Here is a 21,101-nt window from a genome sequence, read left to right as displayed (position 1 = left end):
GATTTCTGTCAGAGAAAAATTATACATGTGTTCAACCTTGTGATAAGAACTGGCCCAGCAGCGGAGTGTAAACCATGGATGTTTACAGCACAGACAGAGGCTACTTGGCCATTATGTCTGTGCCAGCTCTTTGCCAGAGCAATCCAAAACCAATCCCACTGCCCCACTCTCCCCCCTGCCCCCATAGTCTTGAATCTGCGTAAAAAATGATATTGCCAGGAATATTGTTCCCAACACTGATGTATCTTCGCCCATGTGTTCAACTCATTGTGCCCTTTTATTTCTTTATTAGTCTGTATTGCTAGCATCATTGCAGGTCTCCAAGCATGCAACAAACTCTCCTTGTTGAAGAGTGGAACCCAAGATTCTCAGCTTGTTCTAGGGCACAGGATGAGTTTTCCTATCACAAACGTGTTGGATTTAACTCTCACAATACTTTGATTTCCAATTGGTAAATTTCTTCTCCATTTTTCCTAGGTGCATGCATTTTGTTGACTCACAGGAGCCTCTGCTAGTTCCCATAACTTACTAAAAAGGTATGTTGTAGAACTAGTATGGATCTCCAGAGACTGGACACTTTACATGCTAGAGTGGGGATATTTCATTTTATCCTTCCAAATCATATTTTGGGGAGAAATTTAGCTGATCTTCTTCGCCTATAAATATGTTTTAAACTAGTTCTCTGTTACATTCCAAAACTCGGGACCATACGGACAAGATAGTTACTAATAAATCCAGTGGGAAATAAGGAGTAATTTATTTACTCAGAGAATAATTGGAATGTGGAAATCGCTACCACATGAAGTGGTTGAGGCATAAAAACAAAAAATGCTGGAAATACACAGCAAGTCAGGCAGCATCTGTGGAAAGATAACCAAAGTTAACGTTTCAGGTCGATGACCTTTCATCAGTTCTGAGGGAGTTGAGAAAAGAATTAAAAAGTGTGCCCATTCCAGAGACTTCAGATGTTCGCCTTGCATTCATGAGGGACTGTACAAGGCTAATGTTGGAAGAGGATCCAGTAATAGTTATCTGAGCCTTGTGCCGCATCAGTTCTGATGAACGGTCATCGACCAGAACCATTAACTTTGGTTCTCTCTCCACAGATGCTGCCTGACCTGCTGAGTATTTCCAGCATTTTCTGGTTTGTTTTCAGATTTCCAGCATCCGCAGTATTTTGCTATTGTATTGATTGTTGAGGAAAATAACTTCGATGCTTTCAAAAAGGAAACTAGACGAGGGTACATGGGAGAACGATATGCTGAAAGGCTGAGATGAGGTAGATGGAATCGGAGGAAACTCACGTGGAGTATAAACACCATCACAGATTAGTTGGGCCAAACGGCCTGTTTCTGTAATGCCCATGTAATTCTACAGTATTTTAATGCCATAATTTTACCTTATATACTACACAATGTTTCCTGTATGTTTACAGTTCATGCATTTTTTTATACTTTTTGTTATGTTGTCATTTGTGTAGATGTAGGAAAATCTCTGACTTTGATGGGCATAACAATCCTATAGAAATGTGTGTTCATGGGAAATCTTTTTTGGGAGTATTTCAGTTGAAATCCCATGAATTACAGGGATGGGAGAGATAGGAGTGCTCATAGAATCATGGAAGTTTAAGGCACAGGAGGAGGCCATTCGGCCCATCGTGTCTGTACCAGTCAAAAAAGAGTTACCCAGCCAAAACCCACTTTCCAGCTTTTGGTCCGCAGCCTTGCAGATTCCAGCACTACAAGTGCATATCCAAGTACTTTTTAAATTTGATGAGGTTTTCTGCCTTTACCACCCTTTCAGGGAGTGCACTCCAGATCTCCACCATCCTCTGGGCAAAAGAAGTTCTCAATTCTCCTCTTATCCTTCTACCAATTCCTTTATGCCCCCTTGTTATTGACCCCTTTGCTAAAGGAAATCAGAGTTTCCTATCCATTCTATCTAGGCCCCTCATAATTTTTATACACCTCAATTAAGTCTCCCTTCAGCCTCCTCTGTTCCAAAGAAAATATCACAGCCTCTCCAATAGCTAAAGTTCTCCAGTGCAGGCAATCTTCTCGTAAATCTCCTCTGTACTGTAGTGCAATCACATCTTTCTTGTAATGTGGTGACCAGAACTGTACGCAGTACTCTAGCTGTGGCCTAACTAATGTTTTATACATTTCTCTCTGCTCTTTAGATTCTATGCCTCGGCTAATAAAAGAAATGATCCCGTATGCCTTCTTAACTACCTTATCTACCTGGCCTACTACCTTCAGGGATCTGGGGACATGCATTCCAAGGTCCCTCTGTTCCTCTACATTTCTCAGTATCCTACCATTTATTTTGTATTCCCTTGCCTTGTTAGCCCTCCCCAAATACATTACCTCACACTTCTCCGGATTGAATTCCATTTGCCACTTTTCTGCCCACCTGACCAGTTCATTGATATCTTCCTGCAGTCTACAGCTTTCTTCCTCAGTATTAGCCACACAGCCAATTTTTGTTTAATCTGCAAACTTCTGAATCATACCCCCTATATTGAAGTCTAAATCATTGATATACACCACAAAAGGCAGGGGACCTAGTACTGAGCCCTGTGGAACCCCACTGGAAACAGTCTTTCAGTCACAAAAACACCCATCGACCATTACCCTTTGCTTCCTGCCACTGAGCCATTTGTGTATCCAGCTTGCTACTTTCCCTTGGATCCCATGGGCTTTTACTTTTATGGTCAACCTGCCATATGGGACCTTGTCAAAGGCCTTGCTAAAATCCATGCAGACTACATCAACTTGACAAGAGATGAAGAGTACATTGGACAGATACATTTTCCAAAATTTACTTAACAAAACTAACTATATTGTAAGAGCAAAGTGGCTAAGAGGCTTAGGGAGATTTGGAACAATAATGAAAAAAGTAACTGAACAACAGAAAGAACAATAATTGATCAACACAACTCTGATTTCAAATGGAAGCAGATGCAAGGAAAAGGAAAGGAACGCTCCAAAGAATGGAAGTATATCACAGATAGCTTTCAAAATTGAATAAAGATCACATCACCTTATGAAAAGGCTTAAAACAATGTAAAAAAACACACAAGAAGAACGTTTGCTGCGAAAAGAAGAATGCGTACTTAATGAAAATAAGATTTAAAAATAGTTGAAGAAAACAAACAGTAACAGCAATACCTTCCACACATGACTCACAAAGAAACAACCAGCAACATTAATCCAAAGAAATCCTGTACAAAGGACATATCAACACTTTGGAATGAGGAACCATAAACATCAAAACCGAAGAACCTGTACATTAAACTTTCAACAACAGATCTATGACCAGTAGCCTGTAACACATCCATAATGAAACTGGATGCCAAGGCTATGGATCATAAATTAACATTTGATCACACAGGAATGTTACTGTAATCTTGGAAGTGTGCGAGTGCTGGAATATAACATCATGCATTTCCTACAATTCTTACCTGCAGTACTGTCAGTTCCACTCGGAATTGGAATTGGACTGGGACTCTGTGAAGTGGGTGGTGTCGCTTGTTCCCATTGATCCGATTGGTGGGTTTCACCATTCATTACAGGCTGTGCAGATAAAATCGAATTAAAAATAGTCAAATTTTGATGCAGATAATTTCTCATGTAATGTTTCCATTTTCTTAATTGCATCTATTTTATGTTAGTTTATTTGACACGTGGGACCAGTTTAGGAGACTGGAGAAATTAGAGCTAGGAAGGAATAATTATTTCCCATTTGTGACATAATGAAGCAATGGATGTTTGGATCAAGTAGGAGATAGCACTAGGGCCACTAATTTACATTGACTGAATCTGTCACATTGCATTTTTATTAAATAGGAACAATAATGGATAGGAAAAGACCCTCTGGTCCATCCAGCCTGCCTTGCGCATCACAATATATACATTCTCTACCCCGCCCAAAACCATGTAATCTCCTGAGAGGTCAAGATAAAAACACAGGCCAATTTGGGAAGAAAAATCTGGGAAATTCCTTTCCGACACCCTTAGGCAATCAAAGCTAATCCAGGACTTCCAGGAATTGTATTGTGGAATTTTTCTTGGTGGTTTAGGGACTCAATCCCACAACTCTGTCCATTATTCTATGAAAACTGCAAATGCATGGACTTTATTACATATATATTCCTTTACCAATGTATTTAATTTGCAATCCCTTATTATTCCTAAAACTAAAAATACATAGCAAGGTGGTATGCAAGAGTATGTACGATAGAGTTAGAGCAGTACTGGTTAAAGTGGAGTTTAGCTGCAGTTGGGGCAGTCCTGCATTTTGGCTGCACTAGGAAATTATCCCAGGTTTTGTCAGAACTGGTGTGCAGGTCCTGGAGTTTGAGAATACTACAGTGGGACTGCTGAAGTTTGGCAGAATGAAGGGGTCCTTTGATCCAGCAAAAAAATGGAATGAAAAATTTACAGAAAGCATTTTGAGCTATTTGAGAGAAAATGTAACACTGGAGTCTAGTGGGCAGAGCCTGTAATTACATAACGGCACAAGGCACTGAACACGGACTTTTCCATTATAAATGTGGATACGACAATTTATAATGGGAAAGTTAACAAGAATCTGTGGCAAAAATGTGACAACAGGAAGTAAGGTCTGTGAATAGAAACCCTGCATAAGAATATATTTTAACATATATATAAATCTATATATATTAATCTGTTAAAGTATTTCCAATTTTTAGCTGAATGTCCATCATCACTTGTGATTGAAAGTTAAATGTTGAAAAGGAGGGCATTCTTTTAGTTTCCACAATAGTGCTTTTTAACTATAAGATTTCTTGCACCATTATTCATTGTTAGCCTAGGGTCTGCAGCGCAATTGTAACATTGAGCTGCTAAGATGGATCTGTGTTTAACCAACCTTATCTATTTAAGACCCTTCTCGATAGGGAAATAGTCTAAATAGCAAACTTAGATAATTGTAGCTGTTTGAAAATTTGAGGTCAATTTGAGGTCAAAAATAATGTCTGTATATGTCTGGCTTAAAGTCATAGGGCCCAAGTTTGCACCCCCGGGGTTAAAACGGCGCACCTCTATGAGGTGCGGCAACTTTGTAGAAGAAAAACGGCGCCGAAAACTTACCTCGGTATTCTCACCATTCCTTGGAACATCGCAGGACTGGGCGTGGCGCAGCACAAGCAGTGGGGGGGCGGAGCCAGGTCCCGGTGAAAACAGTGCCGGGACCTCTGCACATGCGTGCTCGAGTGTGCGCGCATGTGCAGTAGTTCCTCGCCCCCACAATATCTTGCTGTGCTCTGCAGTCTGTGTGGGAGGGGCCCGAAGCATGCTGTAGCTCCTTGCCCCCTGGTAACCTGCATAGCTTCCTTGTTAATCGGCAGAATTTCTTATTACAAGTTGTAGCACATAGGCAAGTGATAAGTACAACTGGTATTTGGTAATTTGGTGTCCTGATCTGAATATGTCTCAAATGAATTCATGTCAAAAGATGATTTGATTCCCTTCAGCTTTGGATTAGAGGATTTACAGATTAGAAACACTTCTCAAGAAAATCAAGATGAAACTTTGGCCTGAGTCACGCGAAGGAACTTGTCAATTTAGCTCAAATTTTCTTAGTTACAGGGAGTGTTTGAATTCTTGGCTGAGTAAAGTTCCACAATTCAAAGGAACCAGTTCCCATTATTTCAGTGAGGTTGCGGACAATGCAGGATTTCTGCAATCTTAGCTGGCACGGGCTCGACGGGCTCTGCAGGCTGTGTGGGAGGGGCCCGAAGCGCGCCGCCCCTAGCCCTGGCCGAATGGGCTCCCTCATCGGCGGCTGGCTGCCTACCCTTCAGATAAAGGTAGGACTTCTATTTCTTATTTGTTATTGATTGATTGATTGCTTATTACTTTGGTCTTGGTGCTTTAGGTGCAGGGTTCCTTCTATTTTTTATTTGTTAATTAATGGCTTATTACTTTTTGTGCTTTGTTTAGTGTTTGGTGCTTTAAATGCACTTATACTTTTTTAATGTTGTTGTGAAGGCGTTTAGTTCTTTGCACGGTCCTCTCACTTCCCTTCCCTTCCCCGCCGCCATCACCCCCCCCCCCCCCCCGTACCCCACCCCACCCCGCCCCTGCATCTCTGGCTACCTGCGCGGATTTCTTAACTCACTGCAAGGTTTTTCTGTGCTGCCACATACGCTGGCCTAAGTTAGTTTGGAGTAACTTTTAGCTGTCTAAACTTGCTTAAATGGCCAAAACAGGTGTGAGTGACTGGTAACGCCGCCTTTTGAAAAAAAAAACGAAACTTAAAAAAAACCTAACTAACTCAATTACACTGGAGCAAATTAAATGGGCAGAATTGCGATTTTTAAGATATCTAAAATATCTAGTTGCTCAAAAAAAACAGATCAACTCCTGGGCAAACTTGGGCCCATAGAGCCCAACATGACATATGTGACAAAGTGCGACATTTCAAAAGTGTGATGGACACATGCTAGTTGGAAGATATTTATTTATACATAATAGATATTACATGTGTGATGTGGTGAAATGTCCAGGTAGCAGTGTGCAATGCAGCAGTCTAAGTATGGCAGCCCAATAACAACCAGTAGTACAATAATTAATAACAAGTTATGTTTATATGGTGCTCCTTTAATAAAAGAACATCTTAGATTATTTTATTTTTGTTAAAAGGAGCGCGTGCCAGGCAGAGATTAAAGGAATGTAGTTGGAGTAGGTTGTTCAGCATTTGAAGGCCGAGAGTGAGAGATGGCAAGAGTTCCAAAGGGTAGGCATGTAATAGCTGAAAGATTGGCCATTGATGGCAAAGCAAATGTAGGTGAATGGTTACAAAACAAAATAATTTCAGCATTATCTATATGGCTTTTATGAATCTTCCATTTTTATTGGAGTGTCTGGCAGTTGAGTTTTACTACAGTGAATCATCAATTAGCAGCAACTGTTGGCATTTATACCATTTTTTAAATCAATAAACATACAGAATTAATGATATTTATCTTTAGCATTCTGTTAAATAACTTCCTTGTAAAGTTAATATTTGAGCAGAAGCCTGCCATCAACTCTAGCAATTGGAGTGTCAGCTGTGGCTCAGTTGGTAGTGTTATGTATTTAACCGTTTGTAACCTGCATGACACCTGTCCACCAGAGGACCTACCTTTTGGAGTCCCAAGGTATATAAGCAGGCCTCCCACGAGGTACCTGTACTCTGGATTCTTATTAAAGGAGCTAAGGTCACACTTGCTCATTGTACACAGTACTCAGTTTCACCCTTTATTATGAGTGTATCAATTGGCGATGAGATAACGAACAACCACGCAAAAATGCAAAGAAAAATCGGCATGCTAGAGAAGTTCTCAGAAGGGGACGATTGGGAGGCCTTCGTGGAGAGACTCGACCAATACTTCATGGCCAACGAGCTGAAAGGGGACGAGAATGCTACCAAACGAAGGGCGATCCTCCTAACTGTCTGTGGGCAAAACCAACAGAGAAATTCTACGAAGAATTGTGTACGCTGGTCCGGGAGCACCTAAATCCTAAGGAAAGCATTTTGATGGCGCGATATCGGTTCTACACATGTCAACGATCAGAGGGCCAGAAAGTGGTGAGCTATGTCGACGAACTAAGGTGCCTCGCAGGACATTGTGAGTTTGAGAGATTCATAGAACAAATGCTCAGAGACTTTTTTGTACTGGGCATTGGACATGAGACAATCCTTCGCAAACTGTTGACTGTAGAAACTCCCAAACTAAGTAAAGCCATAACGATAGCCCAGGCATTTATGTCCACCAGCGACAACACCAAGCAGATTTCGCAGAAGAAAGATGATTTTGTTGTGTATCTGTAAAGTATGCACTCCCTTGGGAGCACTGTATATAAGCCAGCCCCGAAGACCTGTTCCTCACTCTAGAACATCTTATTAAAGACTGAGGTCACGGTTACTTTAACCTCCCTGTGTGCAGCCTCATCTGTGTTCGGAACACAATAACTGGCGACGAGAATACAAATCCAAAGCAAAGATGCAGCAAACTGTGGGCATCCTGGAGAAGTTCTCGGAGGGTGAGGACTGGGAAGCCTATGTTGAACGGCTAGACCAGTACTTTGTAGCCAACGAGCTGGACGGAGAAGGAAGCGCTGCAAAAAGGAGCGGTCCTCCTCAGTCTGCGGGGCACCGACCTACAGCCTCATGAAGAATCTTCTGGCTCCGGTGAAACCCACAGGTAAGTCATATGAGGAGCTGTGTACACTTGGTCGGGAGCATCTGAACCCGAGGGAGAGTGTGCTGATAGCGAGGTATCGGTTCTACACGTGCCAGCGATCTGAAGGTCAGGAAGCGGCGAGCTACGTCGCCAAGCAAAGGCGACTTGCAGGTCAATGTGAGTTTGATGGCTACCTGGAGCAAATGCTCAGAGACTTTTTTGTACTGGGCATTGGCCACGAGACCATCCTACGAAAACTTTTGACTGTAGAGACACCGACCCTCAGTAAGGCCATTGCGATAGCACAGGCGTTTATGTCCACCAGTGATAACACCAAACAAATATCTCAGCACACAAATGCTAGCAATGTTCATAAATTAACTGGAACTGTGTTTGCAAGCAGAAATGTACAGGGCAGAACCCACGAGTCTGCAACTGCCAGCAGACCTCAGTGACCCTGAGTCCCCAAAAAAGGATGATTGCAAGGCAATTCACACCTTGTTGGCATTGTGGAGGCTTCCATTCAGCCTATGCATGCCGCTTCAAAGGGTATGTTTGCAAGAGCGGTGGAACAATGGGGCACCTCCAACAAGCTTGCAAACGAGCTGCAAGCTCTGCAAAACCTGCTAACCACCACGTGGCAGAGGAAGATCGGTCCATGGTGGATCAAAGCAATTTTGAGCCTCAGAGGAGGCAGATGCTGAAGTACACGGGGTGCACACATTTTCTACGAAATGTCCACCTATAATGCTAAACGTAAAATTGAATGGCTTACCTGTAGCCATGGAACTGGACACTGGCGCTATCCAATCCATCATGAGTAAAAAGATGTTTGAGAGACTGTGGTGCAACAAGGCATTCAGACCAGCCCTGAGCCCCATACATAGGAAACTGAGAACGTACACCAAATAGCTTATCACTGTCCTGGGCAGCGTTATGGTCAAGGTCACCTACGATGGCACGGTGCACAAACTGCCACTCTGGATTGTCCCGGGCGATGGCCCCACACTGCTTGGAAGGAGCTGGCTGGGCAAAATCCGCTGGAACTGGGATGACATCCGAGCGCTATCATATGACGATGAGGCCTCATGTACCCAGGTTCTTAACAAATTTCCTTCCCTTTTTGAGCCAGGCATTGGAAACTTTTCCAGGGCGAAGGTGCGGATCCACTTGGTCCCAGAGGCACGACCCATTCACCACAAGGTGCGAACGGTACCTCACATGATGAGGGAGAGATTGGAAATCGAGCTGGACAGGCTGCAACGCGAGGGCATCATCTCCCCAGTGGAATTCAGCGAGTGGGCCAGCCCGATTGTTCCAGTACTCAAAAGTGAAGGTACGGTCAGGATTTGCGGCGATTATAAAGTAACTATTAATCGTTTCTCGCTACAGGACCAATACCCGCTAGCTAAGGCAGATGACCTATTTGCGACGCTGGCAGGAGGCAAGACAGTCACCAAGCGTGACCTGACTTCGGCCTACATGACGCAGGAGCTGGAGGATTCTTCGAAGGGCCTCACCTGCAACAACACGCACAAGGGACGGTTCATCTATAACAAATGCCCGTTTGGAATTCGGTCAGCTGCAGCGATCTTCCACAGAAACATGGAGAGCCTACTCAAATCGGTACCACACATGGTGGTCTTTCAGGACGACATATTGGTCACAGGTCGGGACACCGCCGAGCACCTACAAAACCTAGAGGAGGTCCTCCAGTGACTGGATCGCGTAGGGCGGCGGCTGAAGAGGTCGAAATGCGTCTTCATGGTAACAGAAGTGGAGTTTTTGGGGAGAAAGATCGCGGCGGATGACATTCGATCCACAGACACCAAGATAGAGGCTATCAGGAACGCGCCCAGGCCACAGAACGTCACGGAGCTGCGGTCATTCCTGGGACTCCTCAACTATTTTGGTAACTTCCTACCGGGGTTAAGCACCCTTTTAGAGCCCCTACATGTGTTATTGCGCAAAGGTGAGAACTGGGTATGGGGAAAAAAAACAAGTAATTGCTTTTGAGAAAGCCAGAAACATTTTATGCTCCAACAAGCTGCTTGTATTGTATAACCCTAACCAGTGTAAAAGACTTGTGCTAGCATGTGATGCATCATCGTATGGAGTCGGGTGTGTATTACAACAAGCTAACGTTGTGGGGAAGTTGCAACCTGTCACCTATGCTTCCAAGAGCTTGTCTAAGGCCGCGAGGGCCTACAGCATGATTGAGAAAGAGGCATTAGTGTGTGTGTTCGGGGTAAAGAAAATGCATCAGTACCTCTTTGGCCTCAAATTTGAGCTGGAAACCGATCACAAGCCCCTCACATCCCTGTTCGCTGAAAACAAGGGGATAAATACTAATGCCTCAGCCCGCATACAAAGGTGGGCACTCGCGCTATCAGCGTATAACTATACCATCCGCCACAGGCCAGGCAGTGAGAACTGTGCGGATGCTCTGTCGGCTACCATTGCCCACCACGGGGGTGGAAATGGCGCAACCTGCAAACTTGTTGATGGTGGCACAGCCCGTAGACTTGTTGATGGTCATGGAAGCGTTTGAAAATGATAAATCACCTGTCACGGCCCGCCAGATTAGGACTTGGACCAGCCAAGATCCTCTGCTGTCCCTAGTAAAAAACTGTATACTGCATGGGAGCTGGGCCAGCATTCCCGTTGAAATGCAAGAGCCAATCAAGCCGTTCCAGCGGCGAAAGGACGAGCTGTCCATTCAGGCAGACTGTCTGTTGTGGGGTAACCGCGTGGTGCTACCAAAAAAGGGCAGGGAGATGTTTATCTCGGATCTCCACAGCACACACCCGGTATAGCAATGATGAAAGCGATAGCCAGATCCCACGTGTGGTGGGCTGGTATCGACTCCGACTTACTATCAAACAGAGCCTGAAACGAGTCACAAAAGGCTCACTCCAAACCCGCCTGTCCCGAGTACTGCTCGGCTCCCGCACGAGATCCCACTCGCTCACAGGGGTTCCCCAGGCTGAGCTACTCATGAAAAGGACACTTAAAACCAGACTCTCACTGGTTCACCCCAACCTGCATGATCAGGTAGAGAGCAGGCAGCAGCAACAAAATGTAAACGATGGTCGCGCCACTGTGTCACGGGAAATTGATCTGAATGACTCTGTGTATGTGCTAAACTATGGACATGGTCCCAAGTGGATCGCGGGCACGGTGATAGCTAAAGAAGGGAATAGGGTGTTTGTAGTCAAACTAGACAATGGACAAATTTGCAGAAAGCCCCTGGACCAAACGAGGCTGCGGTTCACAGACTGCCCTGAACAACCCACAGCAGACACCACCTTTTTCGAGCCCACAACACACACCCAAAGGATCAACGACACCACGCCGGACCAGGAAATCGAACCCATCACGTCCAACAGCCCAGCAAGGCCAGGCTCACCTAGCAGCCCTGCAGGGCCAACAACACGCCAGCCCAGCGAGGGCACAGCCAACACACCAGAACAGACATTTGTACCGAGGCGGTCCACCAGGGAAAGAAAGGCTCCCGACCGCCTCACCTTGTAAATAGTTTTCACTTTGACTTTGGTGGGGGGGGGGGGGGGGAAGTGATGTTGTGTATCTGTAAAGCATGCACTCCCATGTTCCGCCATCAGGGAGCTCATCCCCTGAAGTCCCAAGGGATCCCAGCATCCCTTGAGAGCACTGTATATAAGCTGGTCCCTAAGGCATGTTCCTCACTCTGGAGTGTCTTATTAAAGACTGAGGTCACTGTTACTTTAACCTCCGAGTGCAGCCTCATTTGTGTTAGGAACACAATACCGAGGATCCCGACCGGGCTTTGCGACCGAGTTTTCGCCAAGGACGGTCAAATCGCGGCAAAAACCCGGTCGCAAACTTTTCAAAAATCCGGCTCCATGGCTTTTCTTGCATTTTCAACTGCAGGCACAGAGTCCAATAGAACGTGCAACAATCCTAGGGGCTATGCTGAGGGAAACTCATTGCAAACTGGTCAAATTTGCAGATGCTATTCCAACTAGAAGGCATAGTGGAATCAGATTAGGCAGTTCTTAATTACAGCAAACATTGAATAATATATGTAAATTGCCAGAGCAATGGCAAATTCAATTTAATGCAGACAAATACTGCATATAGGAAGCAAAAAATAAATGAAGCATGTACTCCATGAATGTTGTTCAACTAGCTAAGAAACATAGGAATCTTAGTAGATGCTGTTCAACCCGTCCAATCAATGCAGAGCAGCAACTGACAAAGCCAAAATAGTCCTGAACTACGTAGCTAAAAGAATAAAATGCAAATGGTTACCAAACTGCAATGGGGTCAGTCAGACCACACTTTAAGTACTACATCCAATTCTGGTCACCAAGATACAAGGGTAACATTCAGATTTCCGCCCTTGCCACAATACCGAAATGGCACTCATCAAAGTCACAAATGACATCCTATGTGACCGTGACAAAGATAAACTATCACTCCTCATCCTGTCTGCAGCCTTTGACATGATTGACCACTCCCATCCTTCTCCAATGCCTCTCCATCATTGTCCAGCTGGGTAGGACAGCACTCGCCTGGTTCCATTCTTTTCTATCTAATCGTAGCCAGAGAATCATCTGAAATGGCGCCTCTTCCCGCTCCTGCATCGTTACCTCTGGTGTCCCCCAAGGATCTATCCTTGGTCCCTTCCTATTTTCTCATCTACAAGCTGCTCCTTAGCAACATCATCTGAAATCACAGCATCAATTTCCACAAGTACGCTGACCACACCCAGCCAATGTCTTCTGTCCCCGGCACAAACTCCGTTCCCTAGCCGCCGTCTCCCTAGCATCTGTCTGAGGCTGAACCTTGGTGTCATATTTGACCTCAAAATGAACTTCCGAACACAAATCTGGGCCATATTTAAGACTGCCTATTTCCACCTCCATAACATCACACGTCTGCCCCTGCCTCAGCTCATTGGCTGCTGAAACCCTCATTCATGCCTTTATTACTTCTAGACTTGACTATACCAATGCACTCCTGGCTGGCCTCCCACATTCCACCCTATGTAAACTTGAGGTGATCCAAAATTCAGCTGCCCATATCCTAACTCGCACCAAGTCCCGTTCACTCATCAACCCTATACTCGCTGACCTACATTAGCTCCCGGTTAAGCAAAGCCTCGATTTTAAAATTCTTATCCGTGTTTTCAAATCCCTCCATGACAACATCACCCCCTCCCTATCTCTGTACTCTCGAACAGCCTCCCACCACCCAGATATCTGCACTCCTCTAATTCTGGCCTTGCCTCGTGAGCATCCCCAATTTTAATTGCCTGTCTACATCCACCAATGTTTGAGCAATGTTATGGATGTAAAAATAGGCGGTCTCAGTTATGCCGTGGATATGTGATCGGAAGCTCATTTCAGGGTCGAATGTGACACCAGAGTTGCGAACAGTCTGGTTCAGCCTATGCCCCATGCTCTGGAATTCCCTCCCTAAATCTCTCTAGCTCTATAATTCTCTTTCCTCCTAAAAGACGCTCCTAAAAACCTACCTTTCATCAAGCTTTTAGTTATGAATTTCTCCTCATATGACTCGGTGTCAAATTTTGTTTTAAAACCTCTGAAACGCCTTGGGACATTTTGCTATATAAATCCAAGTTGTTGTTATTGGAGGCAGTCCAGAGATGAGCCACAAGACTGATATCTAGTGCCAAGGTTGTCTGAGTTCTTAGGTAAAACTGTTCAAATTCCACCATGGCAGTTTGAGAATTTGAATTCATTTTTTTTTGTAATCTGGAAATGAAAAGCTGGTATCAGTAAAAGTGACAACAAAGTGGTCGGATTGTCATAAAAACCCAACTGGTTCACGAATGTCCTTTCGAAAGGAAACCTGCCAACTTTACTCGATGTGACCTACACGTGACTCCAGTCCCATACCAGCATGGTTGACTCTAAACTGCCTTCTCAAGTGGCCTAACAAGCCACTCTGCACCTTTACCATATGGATTGCAGCAGTTCAAGAAGGGAGCTCACCACCACCTTCTCAGGTCCAATAAAGCTGGGCAATAGATAGCAACCTTGCCAATGATGCCCACATTCTGAGAATGATTTTTTTTTAAATAAGTATAAAATATTTTGGTGTGATCCAAGGAAATATTTTGTTTGCTCTAGTTTCTTCTACTTTGTTGTCAAGTGCACAGAAATCAAAAGAGGAGAAATTTAAAGTAATTAATTCCTTTTGAATCAAAGAGTTTAAAAACAGGATAAGAACATAATATGAACAGGAGTAGGCCATATGGCGCCTCGAGCCTGCCCCGCCATTCAATAAGATCATAGCTGATCTGATCATGGACTCAGCTCCACTTCCCCACCCGTGCCCCATAACCCTTTATCCCCTTATCGTTTAAGAAACTGTCTATTTCTGTATTAAATTTATTCAGTGTCCCAGCTTCCACAGCTCTCTGAGGCAGTGAATTCCACAGATGTACAACCCTCAGAGAAGAAATTTCTCCTCATCTCTGTTTTAAATGGGCGGCCCTTCATTCCAAGATCATGCCCCCTAGTTCTAGTCTCCCCTAGCAGTGGAAACATCCTCTCTGCATCCACCCCATCAAGCCCCCTCACAATCTTGCACGCCTCGATAAGATCACCTCTCATTCCTCTGAACTCCAATAAGTAGAGGCCCAACCCACTCAACCCTTCTGCACAAGTCAACCCCCTCATCCCTGGAATCAACCTAGTGAACCTTCTCTGAACTGCCTCCAAAGCAAATATATCCTTTCATAAATATGGAAAAATGTTCTTTTGTACTTCATACAACATCTGTGCAAGTCTAAAGTGATATATTACACAATTGCAAACATCATCTGTTACTGTGTACAAGGTCAGGTAATTAAGTAAACTTGCAGATGTGCAAATAAACCAATTACAATCACCGGGTAACAACTACCATTACAACCTGCATGGTATTCCACCTGCTCTAAAGTGTACTTTCCTCGATTTTGTTTAGATAGTGTCAAGAAAACATTGTACTTAGTGATCTTTATATTTTTTCTGAGGATTGGGGCAGGTGCTCTTAATCAATATTTGGAGTTGGCATTTTCAATTGCTTTCCCTTCCCAATCTCAAACAAAAGGAACAGATTATCTTCCACCATCGCAAATCACAATGCTAAGCTGACCATTCCAATTGCTTCCGCTTCCAATCTAAATTCTTGCAAACAAGTGACAGAATTGCTGGACCTGAGATGGGGCTTCTTGCTGAATTATTTCCTCATTATTTTCAGGTAAATTGGTTGATTTGTCAGGGTGGGTTGAATGCCATCATCAATGAGCTATACATCCATTGACAACTCTACTAATATTTCAGAATTATGAATCCGGGACCCTTCCATTTTAGATTTACGTGCAATGCTTTACATTTGGTCTGACTGATGACTAGTATGGGGTGCAGTATTGTACTGTGTAGAAGATTCAGATATTGTTCCCATGCAATACCTGTCTCGCCACTATCTGGTTTAGTGATATTTAACTTTTATGCATCTTATAGCCACTTCAAGTAGAACTGTGTGTTTAGGCACAATAAGAATAGGAGAAACCAAATATTTGTATCTAACATTTGCTATAAAATGTTCCAGAATCCAAAGCAAAAACTGTGGTCAGTGAGAAACATGCCATTTATTTTGAAAAGTGAATGACTAGTTGTCATAGACAGCCAGAAGACATTTGTTGTTGCTTCCTGCGCAAGTCATCTTGATAGAAACATAAAAACGAAGGCCTAGAAGTTCAGGCGTGCAGAGGTAGGGGGGCAGGTTGCTAACCCTACGTCTGAATGGTAAGGCTTGAGGCACCTCCGATCATGGACCTTGGGTCTCATTTCCATGAAGAGGGCCAGCTATGGAGAGCAAGAGGCAGCTCGCCCAGCAAAACATCATTGAAGATCTGGCCATTCCCTTTAAGAACTGCCTGTTTGGCTGCGTGGTTCCAGCTACATCAGGGAAAACCAAACTTGCAGCGAGGGGCCTCAAACAGGCATTAGGCCCCTTATTTGCATATGCAAAGGGGACTAATGCCTGTTTTAGTCATGGGCATTGAACACCAAATTTCTGGCCTTTACCAATGTAGTGGGTGGTACAATTGCGACTCAATGAGCGCACACTTCCTTCTAACCTTATTTGAGGCACAGGAGGCCACTTAGCACTTGAAAATCAGGTATTGCATGGCCAAAATATTTTGCAGTCTTGTCCATACATGTGGGAGATGTGGAGTCAGCGTCGAAAGCTCATCAAACCTGGTTCTGTTCAGTCGATGGAGGTCATGAACTTTGAGCACACTTCCTCAATTTCACTGATTTTAGCTGCTATCTGGATGTATACTCATCCAACTTGTTGTAATATTGAAATTGTTTTTATTATATGTTTTCTGGGAACTTCTGTAGTGTTTTAGCAATTGTGTCAATGTTCCCATGAGAGTTACAAATTAGTAGCCTTTATTATACTTCTTTTATCTAGGTGCTCATTTTTTAATCTCTTGCCATTACAGCTCCTCTGCTGCTGAAACCATCATCCATGCCTTTGTTACCTCTATACTTGACTACACTCCTCCTGGCCGACCTCCCATTTAGCACTCCTGGCCGACCTCCCAACCTGGCTGCACATATCCCAACTCGCATCAAGTTCACCCATCACCCCGGCCTACATTTTTTCCCAGTTGAGCAACGCCTCGATTTTTAAATTTTCATCCTTGTTTGCAAATCTTTCTACAGCCTCCCCCCTCCCCATCTCTGTAACCTCCTATAGCCGTACGAGATCTTTGCACTCCTCCAATTCGGCCTCCTGCGCATCCCTGATTTTAATCACTCCACCAATGGCAGCTGGGCTTTCAGCTAGGCTCCAAGCTCTGGAATTCCCTCCCTAAACTTCTCCACCTCTCGTTCCACCTTGAAAACACTCCTTAAAACCTACCCATCTGCCCCAATATCTCCTTATTTGGCTCGGTGTCAAATTTTTTGATAAATCTCCTGTGAAGCTCCTTGGAATGTTTTACTGCATTATATAAATACAAGTTGTTGTTGTTGCTGGTTATACAGAGGAAGATGGTACAGAATATCTTGCACTTCGAAGAATGAATGTGGGGTTTAGGAGCACTGGGAAGCTGGGGGTTGTAGGCTTTAGCAGCAGTGGGGTGGTCTTGGACTTTGGTAGCAGCAGGGGAGTTTGTGTCCTGGCACTTTGCAACAGTAGAGAAGTTTATGGGGGGCATTGACGATCTGCCTACTTTCAATTCATAAAATAGTCTTTATTTTGGATGAATTTGTAAATAGGACAAGCATGTAGCAAATTTAAAATTGGCCTTCTGTTAGCAGAAATAAAAACATAAAATGCTGGAAATACTCAGCAGGTCAAGCAGCATCTGTGGAGAGGTAAAGAGAGTTAACGTTTCAGGTTGATGACCCTTTGTCAGAACTTCTTTTAGCAGCATGTATTTACGTATAGAAAAAAAATAAACCCTTTCTCAAGTGTAAGTGCCTACTTCAAATGGAGATGATTCCCTTGTGTTTTTATTGCTAACTTGCAAACAATGCTCCCTTCATCAGGACAAAATCGTGGATTGGTTTCTCAGTTAACAGATGTGTCTCTGCTACTGTGAAAACGGACAGAGCAATTCTTTGCTAATGGCAGAGGAATGGAATTTAATTCAGTATTGTATTTGTGACGTTAATCTGCTGATTTATCTTTTAGAAGCATTGAGGAGGTCCTGGGGTTTGGTAGTTGCAGGGGCCAGAAACATGGCAATTACTCATACTGCGAAAAGGTAACCTAGATTTTGGCAGAATGGGGATAGGATGCAATGTGGGGGTTATTTGAATTGAGGGGTTCCTGGTATCTAGCATTACTGTGGAGAACTGCTGCTGGGTTTGGGGGCATTGGGAGAAGAATCTTGGGATCTGAAAGTATTGGAGGTGAGAGCATGGGATGTGGAAGAACCTGGGAGATTCCAAGGTCCGGTAGAATACCTGGAGGTGAATACCTGGTAACTCTGGGGGAAGGGATTCTTGGAGTCTGTCAGAAATTAGGTTGGGGAGCAGCTGGGAAAAATGAAAGAACATGACACTACCGCGCCTGAGAGCAGCAGCAGGAGCTGGAAAGTGAAAACACCAAAGCAGCTGTGACTGCAATGGCGGAGAAAAAGCCAGAGTTCAGCGGCACCAGAGCCAGATAAGTTAATTGAAACAAAGTCAATCTGAAAGCACACCCAAGTGCCAGTAGGAGAATAATATGTTTTAAAAAAACTCTTTCTCTCCATTTTATGGATTACTGTTGTGGCTGTGGAAATCAGAGTGAAATTTATGACGTGCACATTTCCTATGCACAAAATTTATTTAATGCTGTTTGAATTAAGCTGTTCGGTGGTGAAGCCACTAAGCTGAGCCTCACTGTTGTTACTGAAGAACCTGGAGGCTGAGAGGGAGATGTTATTAAGCCAGAGACAGCAAGAGGATAACTGGAGCTGATTGAAAGGAACCAAGGGTTGTGAGCCGGTGCGGGGAGCAAGATACTGCTCCCCCCTCTGGGGAGGAAGAGTTAATAGGATTTTCATTGATGTGATCATCATAGGCAGTCCCTCGAAATCGAGGAAGACTTGCTTCCAATCTAAAAGTGAGTTCTCAGGTGACTGTATAGTCCAATATGGGAGTTACAGTCTCTGTCACAGGTGAGGATTGTTGTCCTTAGAGCAGAGAAGGTGAAGGGGAGACCTAACAGAGCTATTCAAATTATGAGGGGTTTTAATAAAGTAGAAGCAATTATTTCTTCTGGCAAGTGGGTAGTAACCAGAGGTCATAGATTTAAAATAATTGGCAAAAGAACTAGAGGGGAATGAGGAGAAATTTCTTCACACAGGGGGTTGTTAAGATCTGGAACACACTACCTGAAAAGGTGGTGGAATCAGATTCCATAGGATCTTAAAAAGGCAATTGGACATGTACTTGAAGAGGACTAATTTGCAGGGTTATGGTGAAAAAGTTAGGGTGTAGGACTAAATTGGACGGCTCTTTCAAAGAGCCAGCACTGGCACGATGGGCCGAATGACCTCCTTCTGTGCTGTATGATTCTATTTTATGAAGACAGAGAGGAAATTCATGGCTGTAATGTGATACATTAATCATGGATATGTTGCAAAGGATCTTACTTTAGCCTATGTGCACCAGTAAAACACCCCAAAAATAGTGAAATTGTTTCTGTATTTTTCCTTGATGTGTATGGGGTTGCTATCTTTTCCAACATCTGCTCTTGGGGCGGTGTTTAAAGGGGAGGGCACCAGTGCCCAGGGCCGCCATCTTTTTTTTGTCTGCAGACTCTTGAGTCCCCTCAACGATGGCGGTCCTAGCTTTGTCCAGGCCACCATCGTGCAGCCGGGCACTCTGTCTTGGGTGCTGGGCTGCTTGCCCGGTCGCACGCTGCCCTGGTGGCCCAATGGAGGCCATCAGAGGCCGTGCAGAATGCACAGTGGCCCTCCCATAGTGCTTGACTCCCCACCCCAGTAGCACCACATTACTGTCCCCAAAGGAAGTGGAGCACAGGAGATTGCATTCCGTTTCCTTTCAGGGGCAGTAAAGGTAATTCCGTGGTGGAAGGTAGGACTTTCGCGCCGGATCCTAAAAGTCCCCGCCCTGGAAAGATACAACCCCCTATCAGGGCTCAGGGCAATTTTGCCCCCACAGGCTCTCGATGTTTGGTTTACATTTTAAAATTTTCAGCCAGCCCACTCAAACAATTATACTATTACGTTCAAAGCCAGGAGTGACAATCAAAAATTGTGTGCATAATTGAATTATGCAGAAAAAAACACCTATGAAGTAAGGTGTACACTAGCATAGTGGTCATGTTTTGAGACTAGTAATCCAAAGGTCTGGAGTAATGATCCGAGAGACATGAGTTCATAAATCCACCACGGCAGTTGGGGAATTTAGTTAATTCTGTTCCTTCATTGTCGCTGGGTCAAAATCCTGGAACTCCCTAACTAATAGCACTGTGAGACTACCTTCACCACACATACTGCTGCGGTTCAACAAGGTGCCTTCTCAATAAATGCTGGCCTTGCCAGCAATGCCCACATCCCTTAAATGAATAACAGGGGAAAGCACAAGAATAAAAGTGCAGTGTGAAGGAAAAGTGATTATCGGGGTTGAAATTGCCCCTTCCCTTAAGGTCTGTTACCGCCGGAAATCGGTGGCCACACTAGTGGGGTGTTGCAGGGATCAGTGCTGGGACCCCAACTATTTACAATCTATATTAACGACTTAGAAGAAGGGACTGAGTGTAACGTAGCCAAGTTTGCTGACAATACAAAGATGGGAGGAAAAGCAATGTGTGAGGACGACACAAAAAAATCTGCAAAAGGGTAAGTGAGTGGGTAAAAATTTGGCAGATGGAGTATAATGTTGGAAAGTGTGAGGTCATGCACTTTGGCAGAAAAAAATCAGAGCAAGTTATTATTTAAATGGAGAAAGATTGCAAAGTGCTGCAGTACAGCGGGACCTGGGGGTACTTGTGCATGAAACACAAAAGGATAGTATGCAGATACAGCAAGTGATCAGGAAGGCCAATGGTATCTTGGCCTTTATTGCAAAGGGGATGGAGTGTAACAGCTATATAAGGTATTGGTGAGGCCACACCTGGAATACTGTGTGCAGTTTTGGTTTCCATATTTACGAAAGGATATACTTTCTTTGGAGGCAGTTCAGAGAAGGTTCACTAGGTTGATTCCGGGGATGAGGGGGTTGACTTATGAGGAAAGGTTGAGTAGGTTTGGCCTCTACTCATTGAAATTCAGAAGAATGAGAGGTGATCTTATCGAAACGTATAAGATTATATGAGAGGGCTTGACAAGGTGGATGCAGAGAGGATGTTTCCACTGATGGGGGAAGACTAGAACTAGAGG

At 44.1% G+C, this 21,101-nt stretch overlaps 1 protein-coding gene across 1 annotated transcript in view; it reads right to left on the bottom strand.

The window, feature by feature from the left end:
* dnmt3bb.1 (DNA (cytosine-5-)-methyltransferase 3 beta, duplicate b.1) overlaps nt 1-21,101 on the bottom strand; it is a 294,113-nt gene that overhangs the window by 192,965 nt on the left and 80,047 nt on the right. The window contains exon 3 of the mRNA XM_070895082.1: nt 3,464-3,575. Coding sequence (XP_070751183.1) covers nt 3,464-3,575 — 112 coding nt within the window. The remainder of the gene's footprint in view (nt 1-3,463; nt 3,576-21,101) is intronic.

This window comes from Pristiophorus japonicus, chromosome 12 (genome assembly GCF_044704955.1).
Source record: "Pristiophorus japonicus isolate sPriJap1 chromosome 12, sPriJap1.hap1, whole genome shotgun sequence".
NCBI lineage: Eukaryota > Metazoa > Chordata > Chondrichthyes > Pristiophoridae > Pristiophorus > Pristiophorus japonicus.
This window is presented reverse-complemented; position numbering and strand designations above follow the sequence as displayed.